We start from the raw sequence: 20,818 nt of genomic DNA, 5'->3' as shown, positions 1-20,818 counted from the left end.
GTCTTTCTTGCACTACATTTTGTCTTTAAAATGTTTTTACTCCCTTACTGATACAGCATGGATAGAAACATTTAATTCCAATTGTTTAATTGACAACTCTTCAATTATTTTATTAATGTTTTTGATGTTTTATTGGATGTTGCAGACTTAAAGGCTTCGTTTTTCTGAAACTATAAATGCTAGCTACAAAATATAAAGAGACAAAGCCTTTGATATAAAAACACAGAAAGACTTTTTTTCAACACTCATACTTATTCTTGTCTTCTTCACACAGTTATCTATAGTGCTTACTCAACTTATTTTTAACATAATAAAAACAAGCCATGGTCTTCTTCAGTCATTGTCAATGACTTGACTCCCTGCATTTTTAAAATCATCATTAACTTGTGAATTTCTTCATTTTTTTTTAACCCTTGGTGTGTTGTGGTCCTTATTGCTTTATAGTAGAGCCATCATTCACTTTGATGTAATCTTCATTTCCCCTCACAGTAAGAACAGGTACTCTGTGGCATACGCAGCTCAGAAGTCTTGGCTGCTAAATGCTACTGTAGAGGAAAACATCACATTTGGGAGTCCTTTCAACAAGCAGAGGTGAGATCTGCCTCCTGAAAAAACAGTGAGGTAGTCACTGGGAAACATTTAAATCAATTAAATCGATGCACTCAAAGTGACATTATTGACATACTCTATTAATTTTGACTCCATATTGTTGACCAAGTGTTAGTCATGTTAAAGAATCCTGTGCATTTGTTTAAAACCCTTTGGTTAGCAGAAATATAATTACTTTCTTATGTTTTGAACTAACAGATACAAGGCTGTGATTGATGCTTGCTCACTGCAGCCAGATATTGATCTGCTTCCCTTCGGGGACCAGACTGAAATTGGAGAAAGGGTAAGAGAAAAAGCTGACAAAGCTGAATTTTTTTTTCTAAGTTCAGTTCAGTTCATTTTTACTGTACCTTTTAAAATGACTTGGGATTTGTGCTATGATGTCGGATGCTGTAGCAGAGCACAAGCTGTTAATAAATACCAAGGAAAGACTGGCATATCAAAAATAAAGATTGGAAGATTTATTTTAACTATTAAAATATTTGTTTGTGTGTGATGCTTTTCAGGGAATAAATCTCAGTGGAGGACAGAGACAGAGGATCTGTGTGGCCAGAGCTCTGTATCAAAACACCAACATTGTTTTTCTGGTAAGAAATCTGTGAGATACCGATAAGCAACTGGTAATCAAAATTCACTTTCAGGACTTTATTAAGAATGTATTACAAATGTTACACAAATGTGTGTGGTCTGGGAAAACCACTGTCACTGTGGCTGAATTTCAGCAAACAGATAGATGAATTTCAGCAGAAGTTAGATGAAAAGACCACAATTGGCTTACAATAACTTACTTTCACTACCCAACTTATATTCAATAAATATATTTAATCAAAACAATACAATGCTTTTATGTTTTTAGTTACATTTAATCTTGCTTAGGCTATTTTCCTACAAAGGTCTCACTGAGTACAGAGTCATTTTAACAAATATTGTGGTAAAAATATCTAGTTTGTGGATAAGATTGGATAAGAAGCATTGCTAGCAGCATGTGATTTATTCTCAGAGCAAATATTAAGCTTTGTCAAGTAATTGAATTGTTACCTGCTGTGATAAAATGGACAAGATGTCCAGATAAGACATCTGTAATGACGTAAGGAATAAAATATACCAAACAATACAAAGTGCTAAGTGTTTGAAAAGGACTGTCAGTGGCTGCACATTCTCTCGTATAAATCGAGAAACAGTGACGGATAAATGCAACTTTTCCCTCGTAGGACGACCCATTTTCTGCTCTGGACATCCATCTAAGTGACCATCTCATGCAGGAGGGCATTCTCAAGTTCTTGCAGGATGATAAGCGCACCACGGTCCTAGTTACACACAAGCTGCAGTACCTCATTCACGCAGACTGGGTCAGTGTCAGGAGCTTGTGGAAAATATTTTTTCTTAGTGACTTGCTTACTCAGGATCTGCTGGGTCAATAGCAGTTTAATGAGAAGGAACCAATATCTATCAAAGCATTTCCAAGAATAAACACATCTTGGATCATATAAACTTCATATATGTAGACTATAAACATCCTGGTTTATACCCTTTATTCATCAAGGTATTTTTGCTGGGTTGTTGTTGCTTTTCTGCTTGTCAGATCATAGCAATGAAGGACGGATCTGTGTTGAGAGAGGGGACGCTGAAGGACATCCAGACACACGATGTGGAGCTCTACGAGCACTGGAAGACTCTCATGAATAGGCAGGACCAGGAACTGAAGAAGGTCAGACTTCTTTACTCATATCCCACACATCCATTTAAACTCAAGCATGGTTATTTTGGTGTACTTCCAGTAGCTTGGACAGAAAGAGTGCAGCTTAAATGCTTTTAGCTGATTGTGGGCTTTCAAAGATGTGATGTCCCTCCTGATGTATTTTAGGACACAGATTTTGAAAGTCAGACTACTCTTGAGAGGAAAACACTGAGAAGAGCTTTCTATTCAAGAGATGCCAAGAACCAAATTGATGATGAAGATGAAGGTAATTTTGTTTTTTTGTTATATATATATCTTATCAAAAAAAGACATTTCATATCCTATGGCATATTTCATTTTTGATTTTTTTTTTTTTTTTTTTTTACAGAAGAGCAGGAGGAGGAAGATGAAGACGACAACATGTCCACTACCACCAGCCGCCGTTCAAAAATCCCATGGAGGGTTTGCTGGTGTTATATGTCCTCTGGTGGATTTCTCTTGGTTTTCATGATGGTTGCCTGCAAGCTGGCCAAACACTCTGTCATGGTAGCTATTGATTATTGGCTAGCAGCATGGACCTCCTCAAGCCCGAATAATTTCAGTGATTTCAACCTAGATGCCAACACCAACTACACTCAGGAGCACATGACCATGGAAAGTGCTGAGGTGAGGAGAACAACATGAATCAAGTAAATGGATACACTTGAAATGAATTAAAAAATAAGTACATATGTTCACCTTTAGGTATGCATGTTTGTGCTACATTAATTGCATCATTTTGATTTGTCAGAATTTTGTGTGTGTGTTGTTTTTTTCCCCACAGCATCAATCCTATGTGCCAGTGTTCGTTATTCTCTGTGGGGCAGGAATAGTCCTCTGTCTTATCACGTCTCTGACTGTTGAGTTTTTGGGGCTTTCTGCTGCCACTAATCTGCACCATAACTTACTCAAGAAGATCATCCATGCGCCTCTTAGGTACACATACATACATGTGTTTAAGTGCTACTATTTCTTTGAGGGTCACTCACACGAGAAATCTGCATGTGTTAAACTGGGGTGAGGGTTAGCTACCCTAGGTAATGTTACTGTAGAATAGAGGAATGAAGTCTGCTGTGTTTCCTCAGAATAATAATACAGAAAGTTACAATAATAAGATATTTTTAAGTAAGAATATTAATCATGAATTTTCTTCATATTTCTGTCTGTCAGATTCTTTGACATTACCCCACTTGGCCAAATTCTCAACCGTTTCTCTGCAGATACCAACATTATTGATCAGGTGAGAAACATCCAGCAGCTCTTTTATTTATTTAGAGAAATGCTGTCTATTGAGGTATGAGGACTGTCACATGGAGATGTCACTACAGGCTTTAGCTCAAAGAGAATACCTGTCTCAGTGTGCTATGACATACAGAAATGTAACATGCTACTGCTAATCTTAATTTCTTGCCCTCTGTGTGTGTGTGTGTCTCTCTCTCTCTCTCTCTCTCTCTCTCACACACACACACACACACACACTCTCGCTCTTTCTACAGCACATTCCTCCTACACTGGAGTCTCTCACTCGATCCACTCTTCTCTGTCTCTCGGCAATTGGCATCATTGCTTTCGTTACACCGGCTTTCCTTATTGCCCTGGTGCCCCTCGCAGTGGCCTTCTACTTCATCCAGAAGTACTTCCGGGTCGCATCAAAGTGAGTTCTGTTCAAGAAGGCAGAAGTCAATGTTAAAAATTTTGCACCATTTTTTTATCATCCACTCTCTCTTGCTAACTATCTCCAATCTACCACAGAGATCTGCAGGACCTAGATGACTCTACTCAGCTTCCTTTACTCTGCCATTTTTCTGAGACTGCAGAAGGCCTCACCACCATTCGAGCATTCAGGTCAGTGCTCTGGGATCTCCCTTCAGATTAAAGTTTTGGACTTCTCAGACCTTCACTAAGACACCTAAGTGCCCATATGGCCAATAAATTTGAGACAGGTTATTAGCAAGGAATGATAAAGCCCGATATGGATGCTTGCCTTGTGTTTACACAGTTCTATTAAAGATCATGTCTGCCCATTTTTTTCTGATGATGCCACAGCCATTCATGGCCTGGAGCAATATTGACCATGCTAGCGTACTCTCTTTCCCTGTGACCCAGAGCAACAAAAGCAACAACTATGGGGTTCTTTGAGCTCATGTATGTAGAAGGGGGTAGTTAATCATTTCTTCTGAGAACATAATGCTGCTGTGTGATGCAGTGGTTTGCTTAAAATGTCTTGGAGGAAGCATGTGATAGTCCTCAGCCTCCCTAGCTAGTAGCTATCATGTTATAAATGGCAGGTGAACAAATTGGGAAGAAAATGGAGAGAACGTCAAAACAAGCTATTGTCATGTCACTTTTGTAACACTTTTCATTAGTAACACTTGTCACATTTTCACCATTAATGGTTATGGTCTTAAACATTAACACTGCACTCTTGAGACTTAAGGAAATCATCTCAGTTTTGCTAGCTTTCAAGCCAGAGTTAAGATTTTGATGAGAAAAGTTTCCAATAGTTCTGTTTCAAGCAGTTATTGTTCTTACCTTAGGCATGAGGCACGCTTCAGGCAGAGAATGCTGGAGTTGACTGACACCAACAACATAGCTTACCTTTTCCTCTCTGCTGCCAACCGGTGGCTAGAAGTCAGAACAGTAAGTACATCACAATAAACACACTGAAAAGTATAACCAGGTAGGCATTAAGGTTGTATCAGTGTTCTGTGACTTAATAAGAAATTGTAGACACAATTTTTTTCTTTCTCTCAGGACTATTTGGGGGCTGTTATTGTCCTAACAGCTGCAGTAGCTGCCATCTGGATGTCGTCTTATGGAGTCCAGCCTGGTCTGGTTGGTCTTGGCCTAACTTATGCTCTTACGGTGAGACGCTATTCTAATTATAACATTAACTTGTGCCATGTTATTTGTGAATTATCCCATGATTTTGTCATGTGTTAAGACAATGCAGGCTATAAATTAATAGTTTTATGCTGAAGCAACAGCCACTTGCACATCAAACCCCACTTTAGTACACAGGGAACAAATTATATTTTCAGCTTCTTTTTCCAGCTACATTGTTGAAGAATGTTAAAGAACAAATAAATCAGTGTAATAAACATGCAAAATATGAAATCTGCTAATGATACAACACTATTTATGGCAAAGGCAGATGTGGCTCCAGTTGAAATCATTGATTCTGTAACTGAGACTGACCAGCATAGAAGTAATTATAGCACAGTGACCGGGCATCCTTGGAAGAAGAATGCTCAGTCTGCAGCCGTATCTGGGAGGTTTTTCCACCATGTTCAGCTCTGGCCTCAGTAGCGTCCAGAAAATTTCCTGGAATGTCCTGTGTCAGCTAGCATATACTGCTGATCTGACTATAAACTAGTTAAATGGGATTGGACAGTGATTTGCAACCCAAGTTGTCAGATACTCTCTTTCTCACACTGTTGATCATGACGGAAGTAAATGTGCTACAGTGCCAGGACTTTATTTACATTTTTCATATAAATATAAATTAGCCTGCTTTCTTTACCACCTGTCTTGCTACTGTTTAGTATCAAATGTAGAGTATTATACTGTATTAATCAACAAGTCTATAAAATCCTTAGTGTGTTTATCTCACCCACAGTTCTTGTTTCTTATGTGTTTGTTTTGTTTTGAACAGGTGACTAATTATCTGAACTGGGTAGTGAGGAACCTGGCAGATCTGGAGGTGCAGATGGCAGCAGTGAAGAAGGTTAACAGCTTCCTGAGCATAGAGTCAGAGAACTACGAGGGCTCCATAGGTAAAAGAGTCTTATTATAAAGAGTGTAGCGAAGTGAGTAAGAAAGTGTCATATTTGTGTGCTTATTATGATCTCAGGAATGAACAGAGTGTGAAAATGATTTCATTATATCACCATAAAAACCACTTGTCATGCTTTGTTCTCAAATTAAGGGTCTCTAATTAATTCTCTAATTAAAGATGGTTACTCAAGGGCAGTTCTAGTAGCAAATAAAAGGCAAATGCCGACTCTCAATCAACACAATTTTACAGTATGAGAATTGTTGCCTAATTCTGGATGTGGAATGAGGCATCCTGACCCCAAGCACAGAAAACCCCAGATTTCCTGTTTCCTGTTATATTATCAGCATGTGGGAATGTGTGAAGCATTTCCCAATCAGGCAATTTCCAGTTGACATATGTCGTTTACTCGGCCTTCTCAGCGTATGTAAACATTTGACTCTGGGGAGGGATGGAGGGTTGAGTCAGGAGGACAAGGAGGCCGAGGCAAGAGGGAGACACTACAGCAGGAGCATGTCTGGATCTTCAGTGATAGCCCATTATACTGCCAAAGAAAGTCCTTGTCTATCCACGTCCCCCTCTCCTCAGTGACGCAATGGAAAAATGACAGACTCGATAGCAGCGAAAGAGACTAAACTCTGGAATTTGGGCTCAGAGATAGCAAGTCGTGATGATTGTAACTTCTAAAAGCAATTACTTGTCATCTGTTGTATTTTTCCCTGTCCACTGTGGTGATTCATGACTCTGTGTTTCTTGCGGTCAAGACAGTTTGCCTCAGGAGAATAGACTGAGTTTGCGTTATTCCAAAGAACACTGCAAACCTTACCTAGAACTATGCTATTAACATAAGCAGTCTGACATCCTTAGAGGCTTTATCTATGTTCCGATAATGCTCTTAGCTTGTACTTGGACTACATTTATTCATGCAGACCATACTGTACAACAAGACCTCCATATCTTCTTGTAAACAGACTGTTCAAAGAGAAGACTTGAATAAAGTGAAATAGATTAAACATTTACACAGGCACCATCTAGCACATGTTCCTACTCCTTATACATTTAAACCTAAATTTATAGCATAAACACTAGATCATCTGAGAAAAGATAAGAGAGGTCTTACCTTACAAGTCTCTGTCCGTGTGTGTCCCCTTTTTGGCCACAGACATCTCCCAGGTTCCAGAGGACTGGCCTCAGCATGGTGAAATTAAGATCCAGGACTTGTGCGTGAGATATGACCAAATACTGAAACCTGTCCTTAAACATGTCAATGCTTTCATCAATCCTGGTGAGAAGGTATGTTTGTTTAAGCATATTTAAGGCTTAGGTTTTCTATGAAATCCCACCTACATGTCTTCCATTTCTGATTTCACAAAGAGTGTTTGAATAAATGTACAGTAGTCACTCAAATTTAATTCTTAGGTATCAAGAAACATGTGGTGTTAGTGTTGAAACTGAGAAAAGAGCTTTCACGTTCAGATGGAATTAAAAGTGACATGTTAATGAAACAGGCTCCACTTCATCACCCAGCTGGTGGTTTTCTCACAACAGTGTTTATTTCCTCATGGCCTTGACATCCAAAGGTTCACCTTTTCATCACTTTGATCACTCCCATGCACCAGTTATACAATATATCTTGAGAGGTGCATAAAACACTTACCCTGCTCACATGTTCTGATGTGCAGGCAATAGGCAAGCATATTATTTACACAAAGACCTTTCTGGTTTATATCCGCAGTCTGGAAAATAAAAGAGTGTGGCTGGATAAAGCTGGCACATGGTAACTCTATTTTGTCTATCTCTGTCTCTCTCTGTTGCTCTTTCTTTCCCGCCAGGTGGGCATTTGTGGGAGGACAGGCAGTGGAAAGTCCTCGCTGTCTCTGGCTTTTTTCAATATGGTGGACATTTTTGAAGGTGAAGCCTCCTCATATTTCTTCCCAAGTATCTTCCAGTAGTGCGTTCTTCCGTAGGGAATTGAAGTGCACTGTCATTTTGAATATGATATAATTCTTTCCATAAGTAGGACAGGATTTGTGGAGTGTGAGAGCCACTAGTGTGCTTTCAGCTCATCTCCAGAAAAAGACAGCGTTAGTTTAAGGATTCATTTAAGTTACTTATTGTTAATTCTTCTTAAGACTTACACAGATTCTTTACCCAGCCTCAGAAACATTTCGGCTTTCTTTTCTCTTTCCTATGTTTATACGGCAATGCTTATGGGTTCTGTCACTCTGACAGGCAACAATGATGCCATGTCGAGGCATTAGCTTTTAGAGCACTCGGGCACTTCAGTTGAGCCTTGTTGAGACTTACAGTCATTTTAGACTTCACTAGTCCATGTTATACCCTCTTTTTTGATTTTTTTTTTCTTTTTGTAAAGCAGCCACACTTTAAGATCATTGAGAATAAAAATAAACAGAATAAAAGAGAACACCAACAAACATAAAACACTATTTTAAACATTAAGAAATAATGGAACACTTTATGAAGTTTAGTGTTAAGTCATCAAAGCTCATTTAATATTCTTGCATAGGCCAGTCCTTTTCAGCAGGTCAGTGAGTCGAGACTTTTAATGTGGCTAAATCCTAAAATACGCACCCATTCAATTTTTTGAGCATGACCAGTGCTCCGTGAAATATCTTAAACTCTGAGATTGAATAAGCACACACTCACAGTGTGTCCATATAAAGCTAAAATGAGAAGTGTGAATGATTTAACAGTACATATTTCCAACTTTCCATTGCAAATGTTGGACACTGCAGAAGCAGAATGATGATTCAGTATTATCTTTCCAGATTCTGGCAGTTATTAGTCAAATACACGTCCACTGTCTGAGTCGCCGTGTTAGTAAAAGTAACTGCTTTCCTTCTTGTTTAATATTCAAACAGTATACACATTGATTATATACACATTATATCTATGTTCGTAGGTTAAATATTTTATTATTTATTCATAGGTTAAATATTTATTCATTATTTTTTTCTGTTTCTGAGAAATGTAACTGGTGTAATAAATGTTTCTAATAATTTCTAATTTTGTAATGTGTTTGTAATTATAAAAATTGTTTTGTTTTTTTAATCAGGAAAGATCATTATTGATGGCATTGATATCTGCAAGCTTCCCCTGCATACTCTGAGATCCCGGTTGTCAATCATTCTTCAGGATCCAGTGCTGTTCAGTGGCTCCATCCGGTGTGAACACACACACACACACACACACACACACATAGATCATTCACATTCAGACACACACACACTTCATTCTCCTTTTCCGCTTCTCCCTGAAGGAGTCAGCTAAGGATCTACTCGACTCAACCACACGAGACCAAAAATAATAAACACCAACTTCCTCATCAGATAAGGAGAAAAGGTCAGAGGAAAGGTTAACTAGGAATAAAAAGTTTTTGTTTAAAAAAAATGAACTTGATGAAGATAATCATACATCAAGGAAGTATGTAAGTACCAAGGAGACAGAATCTAAATTTTAGGATTCAGATTTAAAACTGCTTTAAAGGCTTTATTATTCAATTTATATTTCAGATTAACTTTTTAACAAAGGACGCTTCTTTTGGACTCTCCATAGAACTTTATCACACTGCAATCGGCACATAATCATTCTCTCCACTTTGTTTTATTGACGCACAGACAACCAAGCATTATGTTCATTTAAGGTCATTTAGGGAGACACAGACTGTCTCACTATCACTGCTTTCTATCATTAGATTCATCTGAAAAGTGATTCTGATGGTTTACATGAGACGGAGCTAATAAGCACCAATATCTTGCCAGTCCCTGGAGGCTCCGTGTTAATATAGCATAGAACTGATTTAGACTGAAGTGATGAGTCCAGGATGCCATGCCAGGACTTTCACAAAGCATTCAGTGGGAAATGCAGTTCAGTGATAAAGAGAGTAATGCGTGGTAGAAAGAGTTTTCCCTAGTGCTCTTCAGGAACAGGAGGTCAGTGGAGTGAAGCCAGACTCATTGCCATTGCCTCTTATGGTCATGCAGTGTGCCTCTTTTCAGCACTGTGGATGCATACTGCCATTTTGTCCTTGGTACTGCTGGATAGCATATTTATTTGCTCATCCTTGTTTTGTCCTGTGTGTCTCCTCAGTTTTAACTTGGACCCTGAATGCACCTGCACCGATGACAGGCTTTGGGAGGCTTTAGAAATTGCCCAGCTGAAGAATATGGTCAAAGCGCTACCAGGAGGATTGGGTATGGCAGTAAAGCTTGACAGAGTTATAGGAAGGGTTCTGAAATGTCTAAATGACCTTTCTCAGTATGAGTGAAAGTTTAAAATGAAAGCTACTATGTTCGGTTCGATTTAACCCTTTAACTGATATCTCTATACTGTACAGTAGACTTTAGTCTGTGGAACCTGGTTATTATGAAATGTATCCAAAAGCTAGTAACAGTTATTTACTGAATGAAAATGTCTGTTTATTATTATTGAACAAATTTACCATGAACGGTAGAGTTATAGATAAAAAAATAAATAAATATTGAAAAAATGATTGAGGTAATTTTGTAGATATAGAATTTTGTAATGAGAATTGTAAAGTAAAATATTTTTTATATTGATGTTCTAATAAATGGCCCTTTTTATTATTAGCTGTAAATATTCTCGATTTTATTATGCAAATATGATTACAGTGCCATGCTAGAGTCTTCCCTTAAAATCTCTACAGATGCGGTAGTAACTGAAGGAGGAGAAAACTTCAGCGTGGGTCAGAGGCAACTCTTCTGCCTCGCCAGAGCCTTCGTACGTAAGAGCAGCATCCTCATCATGGATGAGGCCACAGCATCCATCGACATGGCCACGGTAAAAAAAACAAACAAACCCTCCTCTGTTTCTTTTATTCCACTGAGCCAAACATACAAATCTAGACTATATTCCTGATAACAGTTTATTGGTCCAATTAAAAGGAGCGTACATTTGTTCTTTGGTTTTTGAGTGTAGGGTTTATTGGACATTAAATAGCCCACTGAGTGTTCTTCATCAAATAGTTTACACAGAGTCATTATATTTTCAGCTGGCAGTCACAGACTTGTGCGTATGCTTCCTTTCACAGGAGAACATTTTGCAGAAGGTCGTGATGACAGCGTTTGCTGACCGCACAGTCGTCACCATAGCAGTAAGTTTGCTTTATATAAAACACATCTATTACCACGAACATCTTCAAAATCGAATCAGAAAAGATGAAGGTGAGGTGTGTAATGCTCACAAGCTTCACACTTTCCTGTCTGGCTCTCCTTCTGTTTTTCCTCTAATCTATTTTTGTCCTGAACACAGTTGATTCAAGATCTTTGATTTTATTTCATAATATTCATGTAAGATTACTCATCCTTATCAAAAAACAATAACATTTTAAAGAGACAAAAATGCTGATTAAAAATGGCCCATATAAAAGCCTCAGGTTTCCTGAAGTTTAAAAATGGATTGTAAAAGGTTTACGTCTCCTTCTGTGGTTCAGAAAAGTGGTTCAAGTCATGTAAACATCTTGGTGTTAACATTAACTTATCTCTCCTAGTTCCAGAGTGTTTGCACCAAACCTGGGGTAAATAATAACCAATTCAAGTGCAATAAAAATGTTAAGAATTTTAAAAGAAAGGCTGAAAAGGAAAGGGCTGAAAATGGTCTTTTTATGGTATTTCCATGACTTTCCTTGCTACCATTTCCTTATCTTTTTTCTTATCCTCATCTCATTTCTGCCTGTCTCTCTCTCTCTCTCATGCTCTCTCTATGTCTGCCTGTCTCTCTCTCTCAAACACACACTGTGTGCTCTCCCCATGTTCTTTTTTCTTTCTCTTCTTTCTCTCTGTCTTTCCGTGGCACAGCATCTGGTCTCCTCCATAGTGGAGGCGGAGCAGGTGCTGGTCTTTTCCTCTGGGATTCTGGTGGAGTGTGACAGCGCTGCAAACCTGTTAGCGCAGGAGGACAGCCTGTTCAGCACCCTAGTGCGCACACACAAGTAACCCCACCACTGGCTATGGCCACAGCCCCGTCCAGGCACCCTGGTTGGTAATCCTATGACTCTTCTATGTGCCATTTCAGTTTGAAAGCCCTGACTAACTCCAAGCCCCATCTGGATCAGTGTTACTGGCTTATTCTTTTGTACGGTCCAGGGGCCAAAAATCATGTGTGTTGTATTTGTCACCATCTCCATGTGATGTACTATAACAGCAGTTCAACAGAAACATCCACTCTGCAGACTTTTTACTCTTTCTAATTAATTCATGTGCTCATAACAGCATGTGTGTTTATGTCTATATATGTTAATATGCATACACTCATGTTTGCCTGTGTGTGTGTGTTCCTCCACAGCACCGGGTTCACACTATCCTGACGGCTGATCTCGTGATTGTGATGAAGAGAGGGAACATACTCGAGTACGGGAAACCAGAGGCGCTGATGGAGCAGGAGGACGGCATGTTCGCCTCCTTCGTCAAAGCAGACATGTAAACGCATCCATCAGTGCACACCTTCACACACACATACACACTGCTGAAGGATGGAAGGAAGGAAGGAGTTATTTCTCATTTTATAAACAGGCAGATTTTCCAGTCTGCCAATGCCTTTGACCTTTTAGCAACTTACATTATATAACTGCAGTATTTAACTCTTTTTTTTTTTTTTGGCTCATGCTTCTTTTTTTTTTTACATTAATTTAATGATGTGTGTGTGTTCATGTGAGAAACAGCAGCTATTTACAGTATACTTTATTAACTGGTACTAACACTGTAAGCAGTAGTCAGCACACCTGAGAGCTGACACAATCTGTCTGTCTAATGTGCATTGCTGAATATTACTCTGGATAATAAAGGGAAATTTCTTAGCACCACAGAGGCACAAATTACTATGCAAAACATTGTATCAAGACACTATATCATTTTCCTGTAACAATCAGGACTTGCATTATGGCCCGTTGTAATGAATTATGAGTGTGCTTCCTGGGGACAGAAAATATTTTATTTACAATATATAGATGTATGTTAATGAGCTTTTTTTTTTTTGCCTAATTGCTGAAACCAAATTGCAACTGTAATTGGAGATTTGTATTTTGGTTCACCTCTCTCATGTCTTTGCTTTTATTCTACATTTTAACTTGCCTTTATGTTCCACACAGTGATTTCTAGCTGACATCTTTGACACTTTTCTTTCTGTTAGTATAAACTGTAAAGTCAAAATAACTGGATTCTGGATATAAAACTAAAGGCTTCATCATTTCAACTGAGAGGATGATTCTTGATCCTATCCAAATTTTGGATAGAAATCATTTGTTAGCAGCCTGAGATCAGATGAGAGCTACAAGGCAGAGTTTTTTATTGTTTTCTTTTCCAATTTTTTAGTCACACGAAACACACACAGCTATTCACTGACTACGTCTTTTGTGACTGCTACTTACTTATCACATGCAAAGCGCATTTGGAGGAGATGCTCTCTTCCCTAATCTATATATATATATATATATATATATATATATATATATATATATATATATATATATATATATATATATATATATATATATGAGCTCCTAACTCCTTATTCTAGGCCAATGCTACTCTACCGAGTATAACACCATCAGACAGGAAGGCCAGTTTTGCTCTTTCAGACTCCAGGCTATTGATGTCTGGGCAAGTGCTTGTGTTCTCTTAGAACTTACATGAAAGAGGCCTTCTGTAAAACTCTGTAACAGTTATCACAGAGCAAGACTCCACTTAACACCTACTCACAAAGCCATCCTAACATCTTTAGCCCAGGTGCGTCACACCATTTCACACCTCTATACTCCAGGAACTGTGCTGTGACCTTAACCCCCTTGGGCATTTTAATAATTTTACCGCATAATAATATGCAGTTATTACTCTGACTTACTGAGTCACTGTTAGGGAACTGATGCATTGGGAAATGTCCGAAATTACAAGAGGAAAGAGTCTACGCCTGGACCTCTTTGACAGAATCGTCTAGGGTTTAGCAGATTTAATGTCATCGTAAGTGTGAATCACCAAAGAGGTTTGAATGTCAGAAGTTTTCCCACCACTCGGTAGAACAGATGAGCAGCGAACCATCGTCATCATTATAGCAAGTCCAGCTGTTCTGCTTTATTCCCATAAGACATAAACTTCAGACTCAACTCTGGCCTAGTGTGTGTGTGTGTGTGAGTTTTTTTTTTAATGTTTGATTTTTTTTATATTACTGCTGACAAAATCTGATCTAGCCAAGGGATCTGCGAAACGTGATCCATTTGCCTACCATGGTTTCTCCCCTGAATTGTAGTGGGGACCACGCTTTATTTTGTTTTGTTAGGCCAAGTGAACTTTTATAGTGCTACTCTGGATACTTTTACAGCCAGCAGAGTTTTTATAGAGCAGTGTTTCTTCTTCACAAAGCAAATTACACCCCCTCCTTTGGCTGTAATATTTATCATACAGTGGTACTGCGTGCCAAAGTCTGCCGGGACACTGAACACTCACTGCGTCCAATCATAACAGACACAGACATATGACGAATACTGCTCTCACCAAGGATGTTGGCCTTACTAATGTGTATTTATATGTATTTTCATATGATGCACCATGTTGTGCAGAATCACAATGTTATGCAATATTTCTTACAAGCATTTTGTGCTGAATTGTCTTAAATGTACATATGTAATTACTGTTAACAGCATAAACGTTTAACATTATACTGTATGCCTACTGTTTTTTTTGTACAAGTGAATAAAATCTGCAGTGAGGCCATTGTATATTTGTGTATCTTTTCATTGTGAAATCTAAAAAGCATATAATATAGAAATCTGAGCAAGCTGACAAAAAAAATAACGTACGTTTCCTGAATCATACTTTAAGGCTATTTATAATGTTCCCAGATAGAGGATGTGTAGCTTGGAAGTTTTGATGCTTGTGCTGCAATTTAGTCCTTATCTCTTAAAATTTAAAAAATTCTCTAAAATCTTAGAGAAAATGCAAACATTCTGCCAAAAAAAGAGTTAACTGGTGTCATGAAACAATATCTTTTTAATAAAGGTTTCTTCAGTCCCTCCTCTTTCTATATATATATATATATATGTATGTGTATATATATATATATATATATATATATATATATATATATATATATATATATATATAGCAATAATAATAATTTTGGGAGACGAGGTGAATCCCTCAAGGAGATCTGCATACATGTGCTGACTATTTGTGAGGTATCCCGCATCTGTCTAAGATGATCTCCTGTTATGTGATGAAGGGATTAGTAGTAAATCTGCGTAATGCTAATACTACACAATATGTCAGAGCTGAACCGTTAAGAGCTTTACATGTCAGAAATGAGACTTAGTGGGTATCTTAATAACAGAATGGAATAATGCTGGTTTTGATGAATGGTTTGTTGATTTGGGAGATGAGTTAGTTGTGTTGAAAGCCAGGAAAGGAGCAGCAGCATTTCCGAATTTGAAATTGTGTTTATTTTGGTGTACTTTTTACCCTCGCTTTGACTAGGGACAAACTGATGTCATGATACATACTTTAGCAGATTTAACACGTTTAAAAAGGTGGTGGGGAAATGTCACCTTTTCAGTTTGGGACTAGATCGTAGCACTAAGCATCCACAAAAATCTGCTAGTGGTTAACATGTTTGCCTTGTGCCTCTAGAGTTAGGGGTTTGATTCCTTCTCCCTGTGTGTGGAGTTTGAGACCTCTGTGAAAGACTCTTATTCTGTGTAGGAATTTGGATGATAGATTTGTTTACAAACTTGGTAAAGGAACCTTGAGTGAGAATTGTGATCTCAGTTCTGGACCAAACATTTCATTCCTATTTCATGAAGAATCATGTAGCTGTATCCTTGATGATGTTTAGCAGTGCCAAAGGGAACACTAACGTATTTTAGTGGTTAAGGTGTTGGACTACTGATCAGAAGCTTGTGAATACAAAACCCAGGTCTGCCAAGCTGCCACTGCTTGAGCAAGGCCCTTAACCAACAAGTGCTCAGTTGTAAGTTTTAATCTGAATAAGGGTGTCTGCAAAAGGCCAGAAATGTAAAATTACATGGATGTGTTGATTTCCAGGCAACATTCTCAGACATTGGGTGGTATATTTGTGTAGCAGATCACCTTACAGGTGTTCTGGTTCTGTACCGACTCCAGAGCATATTGCAAACTGGCCACAAGATTCTACAGACTTGAGAAACATGTTGTTTACATGACTATGCATGTGCAATTTATCCTCATATATCATCCTTTATATCAGTAAGTGCACTGGTTATGGTAAATTACCTCAAGGTGTGAATACATGTGATGGACTACCATATTCCATCCTGAATCACACCACAGAACTGCCTCATCCCAGATCTTAATCAAGGAGAAAACAGTTAATAAAGAAACTCTACTAGATACTGGAGTCAATTATGTAGTTTCATCTATCATCTCTGTCCTGGGATACAATTAGAAAACACCAGAGTAAATTTCCCAAGCCTGCTAGCTTCTTGATTTGATTCGACTTGAAAGCCAAGAGCGCCTTATGTCGCCCCCTGCAGGCCACATTTAAGAAGTGATTTACATTACAACTTTTCTGTCACCCAGTTAGACAAAAACATTTGGCCTGTTGTATAATTGGTATTATTATTATACAGTGACATTTTTAACTTTATTTGTGCAATTACAGGAAACATGCATGATTTATAAAATGTTTGGGGAAATCATAGAGTCATTGTGCAGGGTATAATCGAGCATCTAGTTAGAGGAGAAGAGTGAGCTGAAGATGTTCTCTGTTCTGCTGTAGAGGCTCGTGCGGAGAGCACAGGGTAGTGACCGCCCCCGAGATGTACGTCAACTGGAGCTGGACTTGGAGCAGCCTCTCTGGAGTGTGTGACGAGCAGCAAAACTTTTTGCACGCATCTCTTGTCACGTCTTAGAGAAAAAAAAAAACTTTCGGTCAGATGCAAAACATTGCAACACAACCTGCCGGGTTAAACAGCTGGGATGTAAGACGGCGGCTGAGCGGGTGTGTGTATGTATGTGTGTGTTTTTAGTTTCTTTTTTTCCTGAACTGAATGCACGTATATCGCCTGGGCGGTAACGTGCCGAATAGCGATGCTGGCGAGAAAAAGCATAATTCCCGAGGAGTTCGCGCTGCCCGCGCTGGCCTCGCGCGCCCCCCGGAAGCCGGTGTTCAGGGATCGCGTGAACAAGGCGCGCTTCATTGCCAAGAGCGGCGCGTGCAACCTGGCGCACAAGAACATCCGCGAGCAGGGCCGCTTCCTGCAGGACGTCTTCACCACGCTGGTGGACCTCAAGTGGCGCTTTACGATTGTCATCTTCACCATGACCTTCCTGTGCAGCTGGCTGCTGTTCGCCATGCTCTGGTGGCTCGTTGCCTTCGGGCACGGAGACCTGGATCTCAACCGTCCGTCCGGCGTCGAGCAGTGTGTCACCAACGTCAAGTAAGTCCACGTGCTTGACATACCTGTTACTGATCAACACACAAAGCATGATGACATTATGGTGCACATCAATGAAAAGCAACACACAGGCTACTTAAAACTTGTTTATTGGGCATAAGCACGGTGCATGATGCAGACTGCAATCTGGTTGCTCATGGAAACATCTAGACTCTTAGGGTTCTTCATTTCTCTGGAAGGAAAATTTTTTAGTAAACGTAGAACTCTTAACTCTCCCAAAAACTGATTGTTCTACCTAACATAAAAGGACAAATAAATCAGCTTTTAACACAAGATGCCAGGCATCATAATTAGATCAAATCAGAGCATGTGTATTTGGTAAAAACATATTATAGTCTGGGAGCAAAGATTATTGTTCCTGATTTTCATGCATCTTAATTACTAACCATTAACTCATGCAATAATAATAATAATAATAATAATAATAATAATAGGAGGAGGAGGAGGAATAAGAAGAAAAGTAATCATGTAGAGTTAAACGAAAGTTCAGTGAAGTCTACTGTGTGTTTTGAGGATGATTGAATACACAGTGTGCTTAAGATTTGTTAATTATCTCTAATTTGAACACAAAATGTGTTAGAATAGAGCCAACTAAGGCATAACTACTGAGAGTACATCACCGTTATCAACAGGTTAAGAGGTGGAAAACAACTGAATATTTGACAAGGCCCACAGCTAAGGCGGAGACTGAGTGAGGGCTCATGATTTTTTTTTTTTGCGAATGGTACTTCTAAAATCTGAACGTTTTTCCCCTTCCAGGTCCTTCACCTCAGCCTTCCTGTTCTCCATCGAGGTGCAGGTCACTATAGGCTTCGGTGGCCGCATGATTACCGAGCAGTGTCCGATGGCCATCACAGTGTTGATCATGCAGAACATCGCTGGGCTCATCATCAATGCTGTCATGTTGGGCTGCATCTTCATGAAGACGGCACAGTCGCACAGACGTGCTGAGACGCTCATCTTCAGCCGGCAGGCTTGCATCGCCGTGCGCAACAGTCGTCTGTGCTTCATGATCCGTGTGGGTGACTTGCGCAAGAGCATGATCATCAATGCAGCTGTGCGCCTCCAGGTGGTGCGCAAGACCACCACGCCTGAGGGTGAGGTCATCCCTATACACCAGATCGACATCCAAAGTGAGAGCGCCGTGGCTAGCAACAGTATTTTCCTTCTGGCTCCACTCATTATCTGCCATGTCATTGATAAAGACAGTCCCCTCTATGACTTGTCAGCCATGGAGCTGCAATGCAGTGACCTGGAGGTGATAGTCATCCTCGAGGGTGTTGTAGAGACCACGGGAATCACCACACAGGCACGCACTTCTTATGTGACTGAGGAGATCCAGTGGGGCCACCGATTCGTGCCAATCGTGACTGAAGAGGAGGGGGTTTACTCAGTGGACTACTCTAAGTTTGGCAACACCTTGAAGGTTCCGACACCACGCTGCAGCGCTCGCGAGCTCGACGAGAAGCCGTCCATCCTCATACAGACGATGCAGAAGAGCGAGCTTTCGCACCAGAACTCTCTACGCAAGAGAAACTCTATGCGCCGCAACAACTCCATGCGCAAGAGCAACTCTATGCAGCGTAACAACCTGTCACTAGCTGTACCCAAAGTGCAGTTCTTCACACCTGAAGGGGGGCAGAATGTAGCCGTCACATGACACGCACAAGACCGTAGTTGGGATAATAAAAGGTTCAGTGATGCTGTATTCTTGTCTTGCTCCACTGGACCTCTTTCTACTGTTCTGTTAAATTCTACCACTTCCTTTGTAAAGGAGCAGCAACTGCTCATCTGCTTTCTTCCTTTCCTGATTTATACAAATCAATTTAAAAAATACTTTTTAAAAAACAACATATTGTTATGTATTGAGAGTGAGAATGAGGAATTTGTTGTCTCTCGACCTACATGGCTATTTCGTTTTATTAGAGCACTATTTCACTGTCCTGTATTATTATACCGTTATATCGGAACATGTAATATTGTCACCAAGCTTGTACACACTTTAGTTGAGAAATTTAAATAATGTTCTGTGTATTAATGAGACATTTTAAAATGCTCAATAAAGCAGTTTGTCCTGCTTGTTGTGTTTTCAATACTATGTTTAACTGTTCTGATTTAGTATATTAGTGTTAATGTTGTTATTATTAAGGCATGATATTATTAATGAACAATTTAGAAAGGAAATAAGGGAAATTACCCAATGTAAGAGCTTGCAGGGACATGGTGGCTTAGTGGTCAAGGTGCTGGGTCACTGATCAGAAGGTCGGGGTTCAAGCCTCCATACTGCCACACTATCAATGTTGGGCCTTTATGGCCCTTCACCCTACCATGGCTTGACCCTGCGCTCTCACCCAGCTTGATAATAAGCTGGAATATGTGAAAACCGGGGCAGTGGTAGCTCAAGTGGTTAAACCAGAAGATTGGGGTTCGATACCCAGCAACACCAAGCTGCCACTGTTGGGTCCTTGAGCAAGGCCCCCAACCCACCCTGCTTTCAGGGGTGCTGCATCATGGCTGACCCTGCGCTCTGACTCTGCGCTCAATAACAAAGAACGAATTTCGCTGTGAAGTAATGTATATGTGACAAATAAAGGCAACGTAACTTATGTAGAAGTATTGTTTAATAAAAACTATTATTTTAAACATGTAAAGATTTTATTCTACCGCTAGGGGGAGTAACTGTATCACCCTTCATTTCTTCAGGAAAAACCCGCATATACAGCACACCATATGGCCAAACGTTTATGGACACAAATTTGGACACACACAATTTCTTGTTTGTTCAATAAAATTACAGCTCACCTGACACGCCTCTGGTTCGAAGACGGTTTATTTTGTGGGGTTTTTTTTTTATATCATTCTAAATAGCAAATGATTACCGTTTAACTTTCAGTTTCAATTTCAATTTATTATTAAATATATAGGGCTTTTTTTTAAAAAAACAACAATGTATAGATTTCTTTGTCAATTCATTTGTTGATTTCTTATAGCTTTCTTTACAGAAATGAATAAATTCAGCATATTAATTTTTAAAGCTGCTACTGCTGGGCCCCTGAGCAAGGCCCTTAACCCTCAATTGTATAAAAAATGTAAGTTGTTCTGTATGAGGGTGTCTGGCAAATGCCAGAAATGTAAATGTGACGGTGGTGAGGAAAAACTCCTTAAGATGATTTTTCTAAAAATCCTTGAAAGGAACCAGACTAAAAAAAACCCTTTGTTTATAAGGATATTTAAAATACAGGATTGTTAGTTATCT

General features: G+C 39.3%; 2 protein-coding genes across 6 annotated transcripts in view; both read left to right on the top strand.

Annotated features, from left to right (window-relative positions):
- The window catches only part of abcc9 (ATP-binding cassette, sub-family C (CFTR/MRP), member 9), a 41,175-nt gene extending 26,331 nt beyond the window's left edge, over positions 1-14,844 (top strand). For 3 of the 5 annotated variants that reach the window (XM_058417558.1, XM_058417557.1, XM_058417560.1), the window contains 21 exons: positions 490-591; positions 808-892; positions 1,116-1,196; positions 1,821-1,958; positions 2,192-2,317; positions 2,474-2,573; positions 2,676-2,953; positions 3,111-3,262; positions 3,497-3,566; positions 3,823-3,980; positions 4,079-4,171; positions 4,864-4,966; positions 5,081-5,191; positions 5,982-6,102; positions 7,264-7,394; positions 7,934-8,012; positions 9,178-9,286; positions 10,212-10,315; positions 10,789-10,922; positions 11,173-11,235; positions 12,426-14,844. In XM_058417558.1, coding sequence (XP_058273541.1) covers positions 490-591; positions 808-892; positions 1,116-1,196; positions 1,821-1,958; positions 2,192-2,317; positions 2,474-2,573; positions 2,676-2,953; positions 3,111-3,262; positions 3,497-3,566; positions 3,823-3,980; positions 4,079-4,171; positions 4,864-4,966; positions 5,081-5,191; positions 5,982-6,102; positions 7,264-7,394; positions 7,934-8,012; positions 9,178-9,286; positions 10,212-10,315; positions 10,789-10,922; positions 11,173-11,235; positions 12,426-12,563 — 2,476 coding nt within the window. In that variant the 3' untranslated portion in view covers positions 12,564-14,844. Of the gene's footprint in view, positions 1-489; positions 592-807; positions 893-1,115; positions 1,197-1,820; positions 1,959-2,191; positions 2,318-2,473; positions 2,574-2,675; positions 2,954-3,110; positions 3,263-3,496; positions 3,567-3,822; positions 3,981-4,078; positions 4,172-4,863; positions 4,967-5,080; positions 5,192-5,981; positions 6,103-7,263; positions 7,395-7,933; positions 8,013-9,177; positions 9,287-10,211; positions 10,316-10,788; positions 10,923-11,172; positions 11,236-11,938; positions 12,119-12,425 lie in introns of all 5 variants that reach the window. The other 2 variants (XM_058417559.1, XM_058417556.1) reach the window with 1 other exon arrangement.
- A 2,076-nt stretch (positions 14,845-16,920) lies between these two features.
- kcnj8 (potassium inwardly rectifying channel subfamily J member 8) lies at positions 16,921-19,443 on the top strand. The gene is made up of 2 exons (XM_058416583.1): positions 16,921-17,544; positions 18,322-19,443. The coding sequence occupies exons 1-2, from the start codon at positions 17,195-17,197 to the stop codon at positions 19,220-19,222; spliced, it is 1,251 nt and encodes a 416-aa protein (XP_058272566.1). The 5' UTR covers positions 16,921-17,194; the 3' UTR covers positions 19,223-19,443.
- The last annotated feature ends 1,375 nt before the right edge of the window (positions 19,444-20,818 follow it).

The sequence above is a fragment of the Hemibagrus wyckioides genome, linkage group LG19 (genome assembly GCF_019097595.1).
Source record: "Hemibagrus wyckioides isolate EC202008001 linkage group LG19, SWU_Hwy_1.0, whole genome shotgun sequence".
NCBI classification, from domain to species: domain Eukaryota; kingdom Metazoa; phylum Chordata; class Actinopteri; order Siluriformes; family Bagridae; genus Hemibagrus; species Hemibagrus wyckioides.
The sequence above is the reverse complement of the archived record's forward strand: the minus strand, read 5'-3'. Positions and strand labels throughout refer to the sequence as shown.

What these genes read in the sequence shown, in the direction of transcription:
- kcnj8 (XM_058416583.1), top strand. Translation starts at nt 17,195, where the DNA reads ATGCTGGCGAGAAAAAGCATAATTCCCGAGGAGTTCGCGCTGCCCGCG. An exon ending in CAGTGTGTCACCAACGTCAA is followed by an intron (nt 17,545 to 18,321) that starts GTAAGTCCACGT and finishes TTCCCCTTCCAG; the next exon opens with GTCCTTCACCTCAGCCTTCC.